Source organism: Anolis sagrei, chromosome 8 (genome assembly GCF_037176765.1).
Source record: "Anolis sagrei isolate rAnoSag1 chromosome 8, rAnoSag1.mat, whole genome shotgun sequence".
Classification (NCBI taxonomy): Eukaryota; Metazoa; Chordata; class Lepidosauria; order Squamata; family Dactyloidae; genus Anolis; species Anolis sagrei.
Window position 1 is genome coordinate 23,524,868 of NC_090028.1, and position 21,496 is coordinate 23,546,363.

The 21,496-nt window shown below is 45.1% G+C and overlaps 1 protein-coding gene across 2 annotated transcripts in view; it reads right to left on the minus strand.

Moving 5' to 3' along the window:
• The window catches only part of ZDHHC7 (zinc finger DHHC-type palmitoyltransferase 7), a 45,249-nt gene that overhangs the window by 10,977 nt on the left and 12,776 nt on the right, over nt 1-21,496 (minus strand). The window contains exons 1-4 of one of the 2 annotated variants that reach the window (XM_060787962.2): nt 20,561-20,847; nt 15,580-15,664; nt 5,426-5,748; nt 2,814-2,938 (exon numbers count right to left, since the gene is read on the minus strand). In XM_060787962.2, coding sequence (XP_060643945.2) covers nt 2,814-2,938; nt 5,426-5,731 — 431 coding nt within the window. In that variant the 5' untranslated portion in view covers nt 5,732-5,748; nt 15,580-15,664; nt 20,561-20,847. Of the gene's footprint in view, nt 1-2,813; nt 2,939-5,425; nt 5,749-15,579; nt 15,665-20,560; nt 20,848-21,496 lie in introns of those variants that run through there. The other variant, XM_060787961.2, reaches the window with a different exon arrangement.

Below are 21,496 nucleotides of genomic sequence, written 5' to 3' on the forward strand. Positions count from 1 at the left end.
TTTTCTGCTTCCCTGGAGACTAGGACGCGAAACAATGGCTTCAAACTACAAGAAAGGAGATTCCATCTGAACATGAGGAAGAACTTCCTGACTGTGAGAGCCGTTCAGCAGTGGAACTCTCTGCCCCGGATTGTAGTGGAGGCTCCTTCTTTGGAAGCTTTTAAAAAGGGGCTGGATGGCCATCTGTCGGGTGTGATTTGAATGCAATATTCCTGCTTCTTGGCAGGGGGTTGGACTGGATGGCCCATGAGGTCTCTTCCAACTCTTTGATTCTATGATTCTATGAGGGAGAAAGAAAGATAAGGAAAGGAGGAAGGAAAGGAGCAAGGAAAGAGAGAAGAAAGGAAGGATACGGTGATGGGAGAGAAGAGGGCCTGAGAAAAGAGCCCAAGGGGCTGCATCCGATCCCTGGGCCTGGGTTTTCCCATACCTACTGTAGACCTTCTTGATCTTGTTTTGCCGGCATGTCTGCATGGGTGCCTTTTACCTTCCCTCCAAGGTGGTACTTTTTCCGAACTGCTAGGTTGGCAGGAGCTAGGGCTAACAGCGGGAGCTCACCCCGACCTGCGGCTTCAAACTGCCAACCTTCAGGTCAGCAAGTTTTTCTGCAGCTAGTGGTTTAACCCTCTGTGCTACTGTAACATATTAACAATGTATATGGATATATTTTAAAAACTGAAAGAAATCCAAAATACTTTGATTTCAAACATTTCAGATACAGGATATTCAATCTGTAGCAGGAAGTCTTTGGAATCAGATATGATGGAAAGAATATCCTGAACTGAAATGTGTCCTTGTCCAGTGAGATGAGTTTTGCCATGACAAAATCCCGCTGTGCCTAAGCATCGATGGGACCACCAGAGGCAGGAGAGGGAGATACAGAGAGAGATGCTCAGCTGAACTGATGAAACAGATGGGCTCTAAATCTCGGCTGCTGGGAAATGTGAGCCTTTCACTCTCTTGTTCAAACCAAAGGGGAATGGCTTGAAAGAAGTGACCTTGCCTTTCACTTTTGCAGCAGACCACTTAATTGCTCTGCTTGAAGAAAGCAGCAACATGAGCCCTCTTGCATATATTCCTAGGGAAAAAGATAGCTGCATGGTTACAGAAGTGAGGTGGGATGGAATTAAATCCATTATTATAGCTCTGTGTGTATGTTTAAAAGGCCGTCCAGGGAGAAAGGGGTCCCTGCTATTTGCCCCAGGAGGAAATCTGTTTCTGGACAGTGAAGAATGATGATGATTTTTATTCAGACAGGCTTTTAAAGAAGGTTTTAGAAACCATCAGAAGTTGCTGTGATTTTATATGCTTTTAATGATTTAATACTGTTTCAATGCTTGTATATTTGAATATTTTCAGTGGTATTGCAATTCTTTTAGTTGTGAGCTGCTTTGATGTAGGGTGGCTTGATGTAATTTGTTTGTGTGGTTTTCCTTCTTGGCACTGAAGGTTTGCCATATATTTGGAAACCGCCCTGAGTCCCTTCAAGGAGGTTATTATTATTATTATTATTATTATTATTATTATTATTCTGACACAGAAACACAATATAACACAGCAAACAAGATATATATATATGCTGGATTTCGTATCACAAAATCACAAGTCAAACAATTCCCAAGCATAAAGAGCCCCTGGTGGTGCAGCAGGTTAAACTGCTGAGCTGCTGAACTTGCTGACTGAAAGATGGGCTGTTCGAATTCAGGGAGCGGGGTTATCTCCCACTATTAGGCCCAGTTTCTGATCAAATGATCAAGGGTCTGGAGAACAAGCCCTATGAGGAGCGGCTTAAGGAGCTGGGCATGTTTAGCCTGAAGAAGAGAAGGCTGAGAGGAGATATGATAGCCATGTATAAATATGTGAGAGGAAGCCACAGGGAGGAGGGAGCAAGCTTGTTTTCTGCTTCCTTGGAGACTAGGACGCGGAACAATGGCTTCAAACTAGAAGAGAGGAGATTCCATCTGAACATGAGGAAGAACTTCCTGACTGTGAGAGCCGTTCAGCAGTGGAACTCTCTGCCCTGGAGTGTGGTGGAGCCTCCTTCTTTGGAAGCTTTTAAACAGAGGCTGGATGGCCATCTGTCGGGGGTGATTTGAGTGCAATGTTCCTGCTTCTTGGCAGGGGGTTGGACTGGATGGCCCATGAGGTCTCTTCCAACTCTTTGATTCTATGATTCTGCCAACCTAGCAGTTTGAAAACATGCAAATGTGAGTAGATCAATAGGTACCACTCCGGCAAGAAGGTAATGGCACTCCATGCAGTCATGTGCTTGGCCACATGACCTTGGAGGCATCTACGGACAACACCGCTCTTCGGCTTAGAAATGGAGATGAGCATGAGAGTCCCAGAGTCGGACACGACTAGACTTCATGTCAAGGGTAAACCTTTAACTTTACTTATGGAGGGAAAAGCAGGATATAATTAAACATAAATAAACATAATCAACATTATTATTATTATTATTATTATTATTATTATGTCTCTTCTTATGGATCAAGGTGGATATATATTAAGGGTGCATCTACACTGTAGAATTAATGCACTTTGACACTACTCTAATGTCCTGCTCTGGCAGTTAAAGCTAAGCCCCTTGTATAACTACAACTCTCATGATTGAACGGCATTGAGCCAGGGCAGTCAAAGTAGCGTCAAAGTGCATTAATTCTACCACATAGATGCACCCCAGATCATCCCTACGCACAAATCTGCACATTGTTTTTAAAACTCAACGACACACATGGAAACAGCCTTAACACACGGTGTGGTATGGCCCTAGGGTTGAAGGCTGAGAATAAAGGCTGTGAGGGACATACCTGCAATGATGGGCCCGCTCTGGCTTGATGCTGCAGCACTTGGGACACTTGTAGATCACCTCGCCTGGCTTCAGCTGCAAGCTCTCCATGTACTCTTTCGTGGCGTTTCCTTTGGGAACAGCCCCCTGAGGAGAGAGGCAGGTGGGAAGAAAAGCTCAACAGTTTACAAAATCCTATGATGGACACAGCGTTTTGTGTACAACATTTGATGCTCTGATCAAAACTAACAAAATGAAGTTCAACAGTGACAAATGCAAGATACTCCACTTTGGCAGGAAAAACGAAATGGAAAGATACAGAATGGGGGACGATGATGCCAGGCTCGAGAGCAGTATGTGTGAAAAAGATCTTGGAGTCCTCATGGACAACAAGTTAAACATGAGCCAACAATGTGATGTGGCGGCAAAAAAAGCCAATGGGATTTTGGCCTGCATCAAGAGGAGCATAGTGTCTAGGTCCAGGGGAGTCATGCTACCCCTCTATTCTGCTTTGGTTAGACCACACCTGGAATATTGTGTCCAATTCTGGGCACCACAATTGAAGAGAGATATTGACAAGCTGGAATGTGTCCAGAGGAGGGAGACTAAAATGATCAAGGGTCTGGAGAACAAGCCCTATGAGGAGCGGTTTAAGGAGCTGGGCATGTTTAGCCTGAAGAAGAGAAGGCTGAGAGGAGATATGATAGCCATGTATAAATATGTGAGAGGAAGCCACAGGGAGGAGGGAGCAAGCTTGTTTTCTGCTTCCTTGGAGACTAGGACGTGGAACAATGGCTTCAAACTACAAGAGAGGAGATTCCGCCTGAACATGAGGAAGAACTTCCTGACTGTGAGAGCTGTTCAGCAGTGGAACTCTCTGCCCCGGAGTGTGGTGGAGGCTCCTTCTTTGAAAGCTTTTAAACAGAGGCTGGATGGCCATCTGTCAGGGGTGGTTTGAATGCAATATTCCTGCTTCTTGGCAGGAGGTTGGACTAGATGGCCCATGAGGTCTCTTCCAACTCTTTGATTCTATGATTCTATGATCACAACATTCCATTTTAGGTAAATATCCCTGTAATTCTTTGAACAACTGAAACGAGACGCAGATTACTTCTTGTAAACGAACGGAGAAGAACGCAAAGTGCCCACGGGCGTATTGTTTGCATCGTTCCACAGATAAAAACCATAAGAAGTCAAGCTAAGTGTTTCATGGCTCTGAGGTAATTCCATTGAAGTCTGGCTGCCTCAGTCATTTGGTGAAGGTCTGATCTTGGACAGCTGAAGGGCAACTGGGAGCCGAGGCAAGCATACTGCACGCACAACACTGGTGTTTGCTCCTCTTTCTCTGTGTGTGTCTGTTGATGCGAGTGTGTAATTGGCTCTCTCAAGCCTGAGGGCCCACAGCTTGTGATAGAAATACAAATGGAAAGCAAAGGAAAACACACGGATACCCACCACCAAAGAAGAGAAAGCGTAGTATCCTGAGTTTTCAGCAAGGCGTTTTGGGAGAACAATGGGAATGAAGCACAGTAGGCTTTAGGAAAATATTTATGAATCAAAGCACAAGGAGAGAATGAGTATGATGGATAGCAAAGCAATGACAACGCATACAGTGCATGCTGTCCTTGCAGATGGAAAAGTCCCTCCACTCTTCTGTGGTGGGGATGAGCAAAGGAAGGCATCTTACACCAAACTGGGCTGTTCTTCTAAATCAGTGATTCTCTACCTGAGGGTTGGGACCCCTGAGGGGGTCACGAGGGGGTGTCAGAGGGGTCGCCAAGGACCAACAGAAAACACAGTATTTTCTATTGGTCATGGAGATTCCATGTGGGAGGTTTGAGCCAATTCTGCCATTGGTGGAGTTCAGAATGTTCTTTGATTGTAGTGAACTATAAATCCCAGCAACTACAGCTCCCAAATGTCAAGGTCTATTTTCCCCAGACTCCACCAGTGTTCACGTTTGGGCATATTGAGTATTCGTGCCAAGTTTGGCCCAGATACATCATTATGTGAGTCCACAGTGCTCTCTGGATATAGGTGAACTACAACTCCCAAACTCAAGGTCAATGCCCACCAAACCCTTCTAGTGTTTTACGTTGGTCCTGGGAGTTCTGTGTGCCAAGTTTGGTTCAAATCCATCATTGGTGGAGTTCAGAATGCTCTTTGATTATAGGTGAACTATACATCCCAGCAACTACAACTCCCAAATTACAAAATCAATCCTCCCCCAACCCCACTAGCATTCACATTTGGGCGTATTGGGTATTTGTGCCCAGTTTGGTCCATATCGGATATTTACATTATGATTTATAACAGTAGTAAAATGACTGTTATGAAGTAGCAACAAAAACAACGTTATGGTTGGGGGTCCCCACAACATGAGGAACTGTATTAAGGGGTCGCGGCATTAGGAAGGTTGAGAATCACTGTTCTAAATGATTCATTGTTATTCAATCTGGTAACCATTCTTCAAGATCCGAAGCATTGTCTTTGCTAGCCCTGCTCTTTGAAACCTATTTAAGCTGAAATTCCAAAGGGAAAATCTGACAGCATCCATAGGGACACATTCCTTGATTTAGTACTGAAATGTGAAAATATGGATTAATGGCGAACAACTGGGACACTTCTACTCACGGGATCAGTCAGCATTGTCCGCAAGTGGGAGGACAGCGCCAGGACAGCCAGGCAGTTGAAGAGCACTCCGTTGACGAGGGAGTACCAAAAGTCTTTGGAAGGCAGCAGCATGACAAAGGTCACCACGAAGTCTGCGTAGGCCACCAGGAGCCAGGTCATCACTGCGCACACCATCCCGCAGCCGTCGCGGATGAACCAGACCCGGTCGGCCATTTCGGACTCGGACGCCGAGGAGTCGTAGCTGTCATTTTCGGCCAGAAGCGGGTGGTGCTCGACGTCGCGGAACCTGTGTCCCGATGACTGCATGGTTTCCCAGCCCGGCCCTGAGGAAGAAGAACAAGAGGGTGATCGTGCATCAATGATAGCAGATGTCGCGTTCCGTTATCAGGAATGGAAGGAGGGACAAGAACCAGTAGTCCTGCTCAGATATATTTCCCCAGCAAGAGGACTACACATTCTCATGATTCCATAGCATTGAGTCGTGGCAGCCAAAGTGATGTCAAACCACATTAATTGTACAATGTAGATTAGGCATGGGCAAACTTCAGCCCTCCAGGTGTTTTGGACTCTTAACTTCCACCATTCCTCTTTGCTTTCTCCTTGTGACTTGTTAGATTTTTGGTGAATATGCAATTAACCAAGAACTAATTGATTATCCCTCTTTTGTCCCCCCCCACCCCCCCTTCTCCTAGGAAAAGGTAAAGTCCAGTCATGTCTGACTCTGGGGTGTGGTGCTCATCTCCATTTCTAAGCCGAAGAGCCAGCGTTGTCCATAGACACCTCCAAGGTCATGTGGCCAGCATAACTGCATGGAGCGCCGTTACCTTCCCGCCGGGAAGGTATGTTCTAGAACCTAAAGTTGTGACTCTGCAATATTGATCCATCCTCTTGAATGAAAGCATATCCTATCTCATTACAACAAAGTTTCTGCTGGTTATAAACTGTGTTTCTGGCACTCTGCTATATTTTTTGTGGAATCACCCCAAGTGAGGGTTATTTTGAGCCTAACAGCTCTGATTCCTTCTGCGTTTGGAGCCTGGAGCAAGGTTAATACCAGACAATTTCACCTTATGTCTGGAGGCTCTGTCGAACTGGCTACGTGCTAATAGACTGAAGGTGAACCCGGCGAAGACTGAGATTCTCTGGCATGGCCGCTCGATTGGTCTGACCCATTTGCTACCCACCTTCGATCGTGCTGCCCTATCTCCTTCGCCTACTATTAAGATCTTGGGTGTCGTTTTGGATTCGCAGCTGACAATGGAAGCTCAGGTCGCTGCTGCCAGCAAACAGGCCTTTTTCCATCTACGACAAGCGAGGCAATTGACACCCTACCTATCTGATGAGGCTCTGGCAACAGTCATCCATGCCACGGTCACGTCTAGGCTGGACTATTGCAATGCCCTGTATGTTGGCCTTCCGATGTCTACGACCCAAAAGCTCTGTATTGTTCAGAATGCGGCAGCCAGGTTACTCACAAGAACACCCATGAAATGCCATATAACACCAGTGTTGCGTCATTTGCATTAGCTTCCAACTGATTACCGTGGTCTATATAAGATGCTAGTTCTGACCTTTAAAATTCTTTAAGGCCAGAGTCCATCGTATCTTAGGGACCGTCTCTCATTCTCCCATCATCGGAGGTTGCAACGACCATCCCAACGTGACTTACTTTATATACCGGGTCCTAGAGAAGTGCACTTGGAAAGGACCAGATGCAGAGCTTTTTCTATTTCTGCCCCTGCCTTGTGGAATTCCTTGCCGCCCTACATGAGAGCCATGCGTGAGTTAGGGCCTTTTCCCCTAGCACTTAAGACCTGGCTTTTTACTAGAGCTTTTGATCTATGTTAATTTTATCAATATCTGTATGTATGTATTTTTATCCTTTACAATTTAGCTTGTAAATCGCCTAGAGCATCTTGGATGGAGGGCGATTAATAAGTAATTAAATGATGATGATGATGATTCACTGAGACACCAAGTAAGGGAAGAGCAGGCTTGCTGGGCGCATGGCAGTGTGGTGTGCATGTATGGGTGAGGGAGAGCGTGTGAAGCTAAAGGGAGACTCTTGTCAGTGAGTCCCTTCAAGGCACGGGGGTTCTGTGTGCCAAATCTGGTTCAATTCCATCACTGGTGGAGTTCAGAAGGCTTTTTTGATTGTAGGTCAACTATAAATTTCAGCAACTACAACTCCCAAATGGCAATATTAATCCCCCCATGAACTCCACCAGTATTCAACTTTGGGCATATAGAGTATTTGTGCCAAATTTGGTCCAGTGAATGAAAATACATCCTGCATATCAGATCATAGAATCATAGATTCCTAGAGTTGGAAGGTCACCTACGGATGTGAGAGAGGCCAAGATGAAGTACTTTGGCCACATCATGAGAAGAAAGGAAAGCTTAGAGAAGACAATGATGCTGGGGAAAATGGAAGGAAAAAGGAAGAGGGGTTGACCAAGGGCAAGATGGATGGATGGTATCCTTGAAGTGATTGGATTGACCTTGAAGGAGCTTGGGGTGGTGATGACCAAAAGGGAGCTCTGGCGTGGGCTGGTCCATGAAGTCACGAAGAGTCGGAAACGACTGAACGAATGAACAACAACAGAGTTGGAAGAGACCTGGTGGGCCATCCAGTCCAACCCATTCTGCCAAGAAGCAGGAAAATTGCATTCAATACACCCCCATCCAGAATCTGTGTAAAAGACTCCAAAGGAGTGGCCTCCACCACACTATGGGGCAGATGTTTACATTACAATTCATAACAGTAGCAAAATGACAGTTTTGAAGTAGCAACGAAAATAATTTTATGGTTGGGGGTCACCACAACGTGAAGAACTGTATTAAGGGGTCATGGCATTAGGAAGGTTGAGAAACACTGATGTATTTGAATGCCTCTGAAATAAAGAAGAGGAGTAATGTGGACATTCTTCTCTGTTTTTAAGCAATTCTGGTTTATGTGAATATTACTGACTGAAATTCCCCAGAAAGATGAATATGGGTCTCAGGAATAGTATGCTTGGCATGCCAAAGCTTGCCTCTTTACAGTGTTTGCACACAAGAAGGAAATAGGGATTACGCAAGATGGGTTTTGAGCCCTCAAGGCAGGGAGCGTCGGCTTTGTGCAAGGTACAAAATGTCTTTATTGCATTCAAGACACATTATTAAATCCATTCCAAGCACCATTAAGCATTATCAACGCTTTAAGGCAATATCTGCTTTATTGAGTTGCGGAAGCAAACTTGCCTTATGAGTAAGGTATGCCTGTACTTACAGGATTCTTGTTAGGATTGTGGGCATGTTGACAGTTTTAATGTTCGGAAGCACTCTGCAAAGGATACACAAATTTAAAACACTGCATACAGTATAATTCCCTGTATCCATGGGGGATATATTCCTAGAATTCATGAAGAAATGCAAAATCATGGATAACAACAAATCCTACCAAAATAAATTATAATAAAACTTTATTTATAGACCGCCCTATCTCCCCAAAGTGACTCAGGGTGGTTTCCAACGGATATGGCAAGCATTCAATGCCAAAAGGAAAACCATACAAACAATTTACAACAAGATAAGGTACATTAGACAACCAACTATAACTTAATAAACAAAATACAAAAAAATACAAAAAACTAGGTTCTTGTGGGTTTTTTCGGGCTATAGAGCCATGTTCTAGAGGCATTTCTCCTGACGTTTCGCCTGCATCTATGGCAAGCATCCTCAGAGGTAGACCTCTACCTCTGAGGATGCTTGCCATAGATGCAGGCGAAACGTCAGGAGAAATGCCTCTAGAACATGGCTCTATAGCCCGAAAAAACCCACAAGAACCTAGTGATTCCAGCCATGAAAGCCTTCGACAATACATTAAATACAAAAAACTTTACAAAAACCCGATAAACACAATAAAAATAAAAATATAAAACCAATTTCATTGGGGCTCTATGAGGTGAGGTTCAACAGTACCAGTGGCCAGGAGTACTAAAATAGACATGATCAATTATAAAAGGGCTGGGCATGAGATAGAATCATAGAATCATAGAATAAAGAGTTGGAAGAGACCTCATGGGCCATGCAGTCCAACCTCATTCTGCCAAGAAGCAGGAATATTGCATTCAAATCACCCCTGACAGATGGCCATCCAGCAGATGTTTAAAAGCTTCCAAAGAAGGAGCCTCCACCACACTCTGGGGCAGAGAGTTCCACTTCTGAACAGCTCTCACAGTCAGGAAGTTCTTCCTCATGTTCAGATGGAATCTCCTTTCTTGTAGTTTGAAGCCATTGTTTCGCATCCTAGTCTCCAGGGAAGCAGAAAACAAGCTTGCTCCCTCCTCCCTGTGGCTTCCTTTCACATATTTATACATGGCTATCATATCTCCTCTCAGCCTTCTTTTCTTCAGGCTAAACATACCCAGCTCCTTAAGTTGCTCCTCATAGGGCTTGTTCTCCAGACCTTTAATCATTTTAGTTGCCCTCCTCTGGACACATTCCAGCTTGTCAATCTCTCTCTTGAATTGTGGTGCCCAGAATTGGACACAATATTCCAGGTGTGGTCTAACCAAAGCAGAAGAGAGGGGTAGCATTACTTCCCTAGATCTAGACACTATGCTCCTATTGATACAGGCCAAAATCCCATTGGCTTTTTTTGCCGCCACATCACATTGTTGGCTCCAATAGGAAATCTGGAGAACAAGCTCTACAAGGAGCGGCTTAAAGAGATGGGCATGTTTAGCCTGCAGAAGAGAAGGCTGAGAAGAGACATGATGAGGGCCAGGGATAAAGAGGTGAAGCTGGGGAAGTCACAGGGAGGAAGGAGCAGGCTTCCTTTCTGCTGTTCTGGAGACTAGGACGCAATGCAGCAATGGCTAATTTCCATTTCTAAGCCAAAGAGCCAGCATTGTCTGTAGACATCTCCAAGGTTATGTGGCCGGCATGAATTTATGGAACACCATTACTTCCCGCCGAAGCAGTACCTATTGATCTACTCACACTGGCATGCTTTTGAACTGCTAGGTTGGCAGATGCTGGGGCTAATAGCGGGAGCTCACCCTACTCCCTGGATCTGAACCGCCGACCTTTCGGTCAGCAAGTTCAGCAGCTCAGCGATTTAACCCGCTGCACCACTGGGGGCTCCTTGGAAATTCCAAGCGAGGTGTAAAACATTGTTTTTATTTGCATCTTTTACAACGTCCATGGGGCTCTTGTGCCCCTTACCCCAGTGAACGCATAAGGCTGTCTGTGATCCATCCCATATGGAGCTAGCAGGGAGCGAATGTCAAGTGTCCTGGAACTGCACATGGCAGGAATATGTCTTAATTTACAAAATGACTCAGGAGAAACGGGACGTATTGGCACAGCAGGGCTGTTCGGAGCTCTGCAAGGAAAGGCTGCGCTCAGCATTTTCCAGGTAGGCACTCCATCTCAGGAACAGATGTTCATGCATTCTGACCTTTCGAAAGCAATTATGGGGTGGAACAGGTTATTGTGTTTGGATCTGATGGGAGAGGGTTGCCCTCAGTGATACAATTCATTGAAGGTGCCTCTACACCAGGTACTTTCACTCCCACCATTCCTAACAGCCTCGGGCCCTTTTGTTTTCCCCCTGAGGGGAAGGGGCCTGAGGCTGTTAGGAATGGTGGGAGTTGGAGTCCAAAACACCTGGAAGGCCCAAGTTTGCCCACTGTAGAATTAATGCAGTTTGAACCCACTTTAACTGCCATGACTCCGTGCTGTGAAACCCTAGGAGTTGTAGTGCTGGTGGGGAACAGACAAGTTCTGGTGAAGAAGGCTAAAAACCTTGTTAAACTGCAATGCCAAGCATTGCATGCTAATAATAATTTACTTATTTATTTATTTATTATTTAGAGTTTTTATACCCCGGTCTTCTCACCTCCGGGGAGGGACTCAGGCCGGCTAACAACATAAAATTCAACACAATAAGAAAAACATTATAGGTCATCAATATAAAATACATTAAAATACAATTCATACAATTCATACAAATTACAGCAAAAATCAGTTTGTCCAAAAGAATCACAAATTCAATGTATTGTCGAAGGCTTTCATGGCTGGAATCACTAAGTTCTTGTGGGGTTTTTTCGGGCTATATGGCCATGTTCTAGAGGCATTTCTCCTGACGTTTCGCCTACATCTATGGCAAGCATCCTCAGAGGTGAGGTGACCTCACCTCTGAGGATGCTTGCCATAGATGCAGGCGAAACGTCAGGAGAAATGCCTCTAGAACATGGCCATATAGCCCGAAAAAACCCACAAGAACTTAATCACAAATTCATCGCCATCCACCAGAAAGGTCAGTAGTTATTGCCTAAGTCATCATTCTGCGAATCCAGTATCCCAAAGCCATGTTTTTACCTGTTTTCTAAACGTCAGGAGGGAAGAGGAAAATCTAATCTCCATCGGGAGTTCCAAAGCCGAGGGGCTACCACCAAAAAGGCCCTGTCCCTCGTCCCCACCAAACGCGGTTGCGAAGGCAGTGAGACCGAGAGCAGGGCCCATCAAGAAGATCTTAACAACCTTGATGGTTCATAGGGGAGAATCCGTTCGGACAGATAAATAGGGCCAGAGCCGTTTAGGGATTTATAGGTCAACACCAGCACTTTGAATTGTGCTCGGAAGCTGATTGGCAGCCAGTGGAGCTGGCGCAACAGAGGAGTAGTATGCTCCCTGTACCCTGCTCCCGTTAGTAATCTGGCTGCCGCTCGTTGTACTAGTTGTAGCTTCCAGGCAGTCTTCAGAGGCAACCTCACGTAGAGAGCGTTGCAGTAGTCTATACGGGATGTAACCAGAGCATGTACCACCGTGGCCAAGTCAGACTTCCCAAGGTACGGGCGCAGCTGGCGCACAAGTCTTAATTGTGCAAAAGCTCCCCTGACCTCCGCCGAGACCTGGGGTTCCAGGCTCAGCGATGATTCCAGGATCACTCCCAAGATGCGAACCTGCGCCTTCAGGGGGAGTGTAACCCCATCTAACACAGGCTGTAACCCTATGCCCTGTTCGGCCTTTCGATTGACCAGGAGTACCTCTGTCTTGTCATGATAATAATAATCATAGTAATTCTTCATTTTGCCATTCTTTACCTTCAGGAAGGGAAAGAGGCCAACTCCCACCATAGAAAATAGCAAAGCCTTATCAACAGACTGAAAATGACTCCCCAAGAAGGGCCAGGACAAGAGCAAAATCTTAGAAGCCCTTGTAGCGCTGAAATCCTTATTGATTCATTGCTATTTAGGTCCCCGTCAAAGAGCGACCTGAAAGCAACGCATTGATTTGGCAACATCTGACCAAAAAAAAACCCCAACAAGCGCTACCCCTTTAAGGCTTACATAAAAACAAAACTTCCAAACCACAACCATTTGGATGGATTGCAACAGTCCCTTACGAAACACTATTGCGCCTTTGAGACTCTGGGTAAAGTGACAAAAGCTGAAATCCAGGCTCGGGATATATTTAGCCTTTTTGTAGTGCTTTGGAGTCCCCCCCCCCCCCCGCTCCCTTCGACACATTATCCTGCTGCAATTCTTACAAGAGAGGAGGGCTGGAAATAGTGCAATTCAACATATAATGGTAGAGACTTTACATTTTATCATTTCAGCCCCAAAGGCACAGGCATAAATCATGAAAAAAGAGGAAGAGAGGAGACAGTATAAGGTGTAGTCGCAGCTTAGTAGTGTTTAGAGTACAACTGAGCTTAAACAGAGCCAGAGCCATTGCAGATTTAAACCACTATTAAACCAGGTGAGATTTGGGATAAAAGAGTAAGGAAAGATATAATATTGTTCAATATGTTGTTGAAGGCTTTCGTGGCTGGAATCACTGGGTTGCTGTGAGTTTTCTGGGTTGTCTGGCCATGTTCCAGAAGCATTCTATCCTGATGTTTCGCCTGCATCTATGGCAAGCTTGTCAATATCTCTCTTGAATTGTGGTGCCCAGAATTGGACACAATATTCCAGGTGTGCTCTATTCCGCTTTGGTTAGACCACACCTGGAATATTGTGTCCAATTCTGGGCACCACAATTCAAGAGAGATATTGACAAGCTGGAATGTGTCCAGAGGAGGGCGACTAAAACGATCAAGGGTCTGGAGAACAAGCCCCATGAGGAGCGGCTTAAGGAGCTGGGCATGTTTAGCCTGAAGAAGAGAAGGCTGAGAGGAGATATGATAGCCATGTATAAATATGTGAGAGGAAGCCACAGGGAGGAGGGAGCAAGCTTGTTTTCTGCTTCCTTGGAGACTAGGACACGGAACAATGGCTTCAAACTTCAAGAGAGGAGATTCCATCTGAACATGAGGAAGAACTTCCTGACTGTGAGAGCCGTTCAGCAGTGGAACTCTCTACCCTGGAGTGTGGTGGAGGCTCCTTCTTTGGAAGCTTTTAAACAGAGGCTGAATCTGTCAGGGGTGGTTTGAATGCAATATTCCTGCTTCTTGACAGGGGGTTGGACTGGATGGCCCATGAGGTCTCTTCCAACTCTTTGATTCTATGATTCTAAGCGTTGTCAGAGGTTGTGAGGTCTGTCAGAAACGAGGCAAGTGGGATTTATATACCTGTGGAATCATGTCCAGGGTGGGAGGAATGACTCTTGTCTGTTGGAGGCAAGAGTGAAAGTTGCAATTAATGACCTTGAGTAGCACTGAATAGTTTTGCAGATTCAAGGCTTGGCTACTTCCTGCCTGGGGGAATCCTTTGTTGGGAGGTGATTATCTGGCCCTGATTTGTTGTCAAAAGCTTTCATGACTGGAATCACTGGGTAGTTGTATGTTTTCCAGGGTGAATGACCATGTTCCAGAAGCGTTCCCTCCTGGCTCTTTGCCTGCATCTATAGGAGGATGCCTGCCATAGATGCAGGCGAAATATCAGGAGAGAATACTTCTGAGACATGGCCATACAGCCTGGAAAACACACAACAACCCACTGGCCCTGATTATTTGTTGTCTAGAATTCCCCTGGAATTAATCACCTAATTAATAAGCTAATCACCTCCCAACAAAGCATTGTCCCAGGCAAGAATCAGCCAGGCTTTGAAGCTGCAAGGCCATTCAATGCTAATCAAGTGATCAATTGCAGCATTCACAGTTGCCTCAAACAGACAAAAGGTCTTTCTCCCACCCTGGAAATGATTCCACAGGTATATATCTAAACCCCACTTGCCCCGTTTCCAACAGATCTCACAACCTCTGAGGATGCCTGCCATAGATGCGGGTGAAACGTCAGAATGCTTTTAGAACGTGACCAGATAGTCTGAAGAACTCACAGCAACCCTATAATATATTTAGTCCAGGCAGAAGCTGGACTAAAGGCCAGGAGCTCACCCTGACCTGGGCTTTGAACTATTAATCTTTCGATTGGGAAGATTTACAGCAGCTGGTGGTTAACCTGCTGTGCTAAAGCTCACCCCATAGATGCGTATATGTGTGTGTGTGTGTGTGTATATACACACACACACACACACACACACACACAACTAAGCTTACCACAAAGCCCAAAGTGGAGTGCCGAAAAGTTACTTTTGGGGAATAAAGTGCTGGGAACATCAAGCAAACTCTACAAGAATACTCAATATGCCCAAATGAGAACACTGGTGGAGTTTGGGGAAAATAGAATCTTGACATTTGGGAGCTGCAGTTGCTGGGATTTATAGTTCACCTATAATCACAGAGCACTGTGAACTGTGAATAGAATTGGGCCAAACCTCCCACACAGAACCTCCATGTGGGCCACAGCAACACGTGGCAGGGGATGGCTAATTAAAAATAATAATGCTAATTCTGGCACGAAGACATACACATGAGTTGCAGTTCTGCATCTGCTTAAGAATACAATCAAAAGGCCATTTGAAAGGGATGTTGCCAGTGATGCCACTGGGTTGAAGTGGTATGGGCCAATACCCCCCCCCCCCCCCCCCCCCGTTTTCCAAGCTGCGCCACACAACATTCCTTCCCTGCCAACTTTGGATCACAACTTGTTCCAAAGCATTCTCCCTCTTTTCCCTGACTCTTTTATTCTTACGCTTTCGAAGGAGCCTGTTTATGTGCCCAAGGCTTTCCAAAATCCCAACAACATGCAAGTGTTTGTGTTTCTATTTGTGACCCACCTTTCGGGAATGAGCTGTGTGACAGATCCAGAACAAACACGTACCTGACGAGGCGAGGGAGTGCTAGTCTGACATCTTGCTGTTCCTTTGGGCTGCTTCTACGACGCACATAGTCATATTTGATGTAACCTGTATGGACATAATAATGCCACTCATTAGACAAAGCGTGGAGACGTCTGCGGGTGGAAGTGCGGAACATCTGCAGGAGGAAAACGCTTGCATTCATTCTGACCTCCAGTTCCCAAATGAAGTTCAAACATCCAGATTTCTCTGCCTCTTAGGGAAATTGGGGTGGGGAGAGGAAGGGGGCTTTTCGTTGTGTCTGAATAGAGTTCACTGTTCTCTATAGGCATTATCTACTGTCAGCTGCTTCAGGAAATCTCAGATTCTAGCCATTTGCCCTTTCCATCTGTTACGGTTTGGGTGTCCAGCTGTCTTTGCCTCAATGTTCCCTTTCTAGAGATGGAGTTCACATCTATATCTGTATCTGCTGCAAGCAGGGAGCTATGGAACAAGGCTAGAAAGTTCAGCCAAAGCAAAGCATGGTGGCAAAAATGACTAACGAACACACCTCCGTCGGTATTTTGGAACAATAGAAGAGGTTGGTGTTGACTTTTCAAGCCACTTATCAATCTTTCTCATTATCACAATCTTGCTTATCTTATATATGATGCCTGGAACTAGAATTTGGCCCAGCAAAGTACAACAGGCATGCTCTTTGCATGGTTGACAGCTCAACCAGGTCTATTATCCACCAAGAATACAGAGCTCACACTGTATCATCTCAGTATACTTCAATTGACATCAGAAGAACTGGAAACCATTCTGCTGGTATGGGTTGCAGCCCACAAAAGCCTTGTGACTGGATGGCTGCATGCCAGCAGGTTGAGGGTGAATCCAGCAAAGATGGAGATCCTATGGCTGGGTCGACCGGGCAGTGACGACCCCATGACATACGACCAGTATCGCAACCTAATCATCATTCAACCTGAATTTCCTATATTACATTACTAATCAGATTTTATAAGTCAAACTGATTTATTTCTGATACTGTTAGATTGCTCTGTTTTAATATTTCCTATGCTATTCTACATTTTCATCCACCTTGTTGAACCAATTAGTCTTTAATCAGCCTGTATTTTGGCCTCCCCCCCTTAGTTCTTTGGTTGCTTGATGCTTGTCTATTATTGTTATGTTTGTTTTATGCTTTTAAATTGCATTTTGTTATTTCTCTGCTTTTAATTGTATGTTCCCTGGGCTTGGCCCCATGTAAGCCGCCCCGAGTCCCTTTGGAGAGATGGAGGCGGGGTAGAAAATTAAACTACTACTACTATTTATTTATTTATTTATTTATTTATTTACAGTTCTTATATTCCGCCCTTCTCACCCCGCAGGGGACTCAGGGCGGATTACAGTCAACACATATATGGCAAACATTCAATGCCAGTTTTGACAAACAACGTTTAACACACAAATACACCAAGGCTATTTAACTTTTTTCTGGCCGCCAGGGGAGCTGCTGCTTTTCATCGTCCATCAGCGACACCGATGAAGTTCTTCCGCATTCCACATTCCCTGGAGTCTTTTTTCTTTATGGCCTCATAAATTAGTTAAATTTAGCCTCCCACACAAGGTGGTGCCTTATTTTCCTACTTGACAGATGCAACTGTCTTTCGGGTTGCAAAGGTCGACAACGGGCTACACAATGGCTGGACACCCACTCCAGCCCGGGCTGGCTTCGAACTCATGACCTTTTGGTCAGAGTGATCTTAATGCAGCTGACACTCAGCCAGCTGCGCCACAATCCCGGTAGTACTACTACTACTACTACTACTACTACTACTTCTCCTCCTCCTCCTCCTCCACCACCACCATCACCGCCACCACTGAGTAGAGCAGCAAAAGGCGAGAGCTTAGTCAATTTCCAGAGACCCCAAAAGAAGCATCAAGCCCCTCTCTTTTCTCAGATGTGGCACTTTCTGGCAAGACCCCTGCAGCAGCACTGGTGCTTTCCCTCCTCCACAGAATGACCCTTGACCCATCTATCAAAATCCATAATTGTGGCCTTTGAACCTGCCTTTGACACTAGGCCAACATGAGTAAATTAAGTCTTCAAGGCATTGCCTTAGGGCCCTTCCAGACAGCCCCTATGTCCCAGGATCTGAACCCAGGTTTTCTGTTTATCCCAGATTATCTGGGATTGAGGACTCATATAATCTAGTTTAAAGCAGAAAACCTGGGATCGGATCCTGGGATTAAGGGCCAGTCTGGAAAAGCCCAACCTCTCTTGTTTTGGCTATGGATCAACTGGAAAATACTTTCCTTGGTTTCCAGAGTTGCATTTATGGACCAGAATAATCCACAAGGACTAGAACATAGGTGGAGGTGACAATCTTAAACAACTATCCGCCTCAGGCAGGGCTGCCACAAAGAGTCCAAACACCGTTTTAAAAGCAATCTCAGTGGAAACTGGCTCTGGTCAGTGCAGCGTCAGCATCTCTTCTCTCCCCCTGGGGCCAGCCAGGTTTCCTCTGGTCCAAGAAAAGGCCTTTCTGTGGGAAAGCAGCTGCCGGGGGCTCCATCTTCCTCTAAGCACCCAATTAGCCCCCTCTTGATCATTTGCTCCGAAAGTTCAAGGTCGCAGTTGCTCCACAAGCCCTGATGCGGGACCTTCTGTAATTGAATATTCGGTGCATCCTAAAGTTACATATTTTCCATGGAAGCTCACCTTGGAAAGGAGCAGCACTGTTGTAGAAAAATCAAGTCATGGATTTAATGGTTAGATTAGCTACACTGTTTGGTATTTGCCCCTTGACTTTTCCTTTTTATCATTACAGAACATTCTTGCAAAATGATGTTGACTTTTACTCTTTCCTTCTATCTAGAAGAAAAGAAAGAATACTCAGCCCTCCACTTTTAATATATATGAGAATCACAGAACAATAGAGTTGGACGTGACCACATGAGCCATCTAGTCCAACCCCAATCTGCCATGCAGGAAAAGCACAATCAAAGTATCCCTGACAGATGGCCATCCAGCCTCTGCTTAAAACAGTGGTTCGCAACCTGTGGGTCCCCAGTTGTTTTGGCCTACAACTTCAGGGTGAGAAATACAAATATTGTAAATAAATAAACTCTCTAAGAATCTTTTGGTCCTACCACTGCAATTATATGGAGAAAGTGACCATACAATCACACAAGAGGATCCATAGATGTCTAGAGAAGTTTTCTCTCTGTGAATTGTTAGGTGTTCCAGTGCACGGTGAGCTTCCAGTGGACAGCAACTACAGAATTGCACTGGAGGACCTAGGAATCGCTAGGAAAAAATACATTAATCAAATCTGCAAAAGCAAACCCTGCAAATATGGAAGTTGAACTGTAAGTATAGGAAACAAAAAAGCATCAACGCTTGTATAGAGAGCAATAAGGCTCAGAGGGAACACTGTGCTGCATGCAGCGGTTTTGTTTTTCAGCTCTGATTCATAGATCTACGTAACATAAGATTTGCTTCCTGCCTACATGGAAAGGTCACTTTCTCCCTTTTCCCACAAGTCTTTAGTGCTTTTATGACCCTGTGTTTGAAAAGGGGGCACCACGAGGCTTCTCTTTGCCTCAAGATGCCTTGCACACAGACGTGAGTGTCAACATTAGGGACTCTTTGGCCAAAGTAAGGCAACCATCTTTTGTCTATCTCAGGCGTGGGCAAACTTTGGCCCTCCCTCAAGATGTTTTGGACTTCAACTCCCATAATGCCATAATGTGAGAGTTGAAGTCCTACTGGCTGTTAGGAATTGTGAGAGTTGGAATCCAAAACACCTGCAGGGAGGGCCAAAGTTTGCCCACACCTGTTCCAACTATTTCATGTACAAAGAAGGAATCCTAAGCAGGCAGCAACTGTAATGGCCACATTGCAAAGAGTGCGCCTTTTGCTGCTGCATATTACATTCGCCAGCAAACACTCATTTGGGTTTCAGAGTTTTGAAAATTGAGGTGCGCATTAGACTCAAATATCTATATATATAAAAATGCTCTGGTCATAATGAGTACCTTAAAAACAAAAGAACCAATCAACGAAATCACACCAAATTTGGCAACAAAATGTCTCACAACACAAGGAGTGTCCATCACTCAAGAATTATGATTTTTTCATTTGGGAGTTGTAGTTGCTGGAATTTATAGTTCACCTACAATCAAAGAGCATTCTGAACTCCACCAACAATGGAATTGAACCAAACTTGGTACACAGAACTCCCATGACCAACAGAAAATACTGAAAGTGTTTGGTGGGCATTGACCTTCAGTTTTGGAGTTGTAGTTCACCTACATCTAGAACAGTGACTCTCAACCTGTGGGTCCCCAGATGTTTGGGCCTTCAAATCCTAAAAGCTGGTAAACTGGTTGGGATTCCTGCGAGTTGTAGGCCAAAACACCTGGGGACCCACAGGCTGAGAACCACTGATCTAGAGAGCACTGTGGACTCAAACAATGATGGATCTGGACCAAATTTGGCATGAATACTCAATATGTCCAAATATAAACACAGATGGAGTTTGGGGGAAAATATACCTTTACATTTGAGAGTTGTAGTTACTGGGATTTATAGTTCATTTATAGTTACTGGGGGTCTTGATTTCCAAAGGTTGAGAAATGCTGCTTTAAGGTCATCCAGGGCAAGAAAACATAATCAAAGCCCTCCAGACAAAGGGCTGTCCAGCCATTCACACACACACACATATATATGTATATGGCAGATGCAGTATCAAAGATTTGAAAGGGACCCCTGAAGGAGAACAATTCTATGTTCCAGAGTAGGCAAACCAGACAATTTCTACATCAACACAATCATAAAGAAATTACATCTATTAGAAACCAACACTTTCTTATTACTTTATTTTCCAGATCACCAGACTGCGCCACAGAAACGCGTGGCAGGGGACCGCTAGTGGTACTATACAGTATGTAAACACTGGCTGCACTCTCACTCTGATATAGATAACAGGTATCAGTACAGTCATAGCTACTCACGAGAAAGGAGGTCCAACGGTTCTAGATGGAAGATAGGGAGGGAGCTGGATACTTCTGGGGGGTTCCCAGGCCTTGCCCGAGCCGCGCCACTTTGGATTGTGCCATCACATTGTGGATCGGTGGGCAGGTTGTTGGCCAAGCTTGGAAGCCTGTTTCAAGCCCACAGTCCCTTTCCGGAGCCAAATCCAACTGCCTTGAGTGAAGATGTGATGTCACAGAGAGCAGTTGTGGGCAAATGTCAGGCCAGCAAACAGCTTTGCTCAAAGGGCTGACTCAGAACGGTGTCAATCGCGCTAGGTGTAGCCCCACCTTGAAAGCCTTGAAGGGCACAAAGGACACTGTAAAAGCAGTCATATCAACAGGAACCTTAATCTCTGAAATGGTTTCAAGCTGTTTGCTGACCTACAGACACCCTGATTGCCAACCTCTGCCTGTAAGTGAGATTTAACATAGTCAGGCTTATGGGAAGGATGAGGCCCAGCAAAGATGCTTTTCTTCCACCACACTTGAAATTGGGGAACTTTGATTTACTACATTTCCCTAAATCCTTCACCCAATATGGATGATGGGAATTAAACAAGCAAACTAGTCAAATGTGGGCTAGGCAATGCTACTGTTAGGTGGATCTGGAATTGGTTAAGCGACCAAACCAAAGGGTGCTTCTCTCCAATGGTTCCTCTTCTTCATCCTTGAAAGAAGTGACTGAGTGCCATGAAGAGGGTTTGGTCCTGGGCCCGATTCTGTTCAACATCTTCATTAATGACTTGGATGAAGGTTTACAGGGCATAGAATCATAGAATTATAGAGTTGAAAGATACCTCATGGGCCATCCACACCAACTCCCTGTCAAGAAGGAGGAAAATCCTATCCAAAGCACCCTGACGGATGGCCATCTAGCCTCTGTTTTAAAGCTTCCAAAGAAGGAGCCTCTACCAC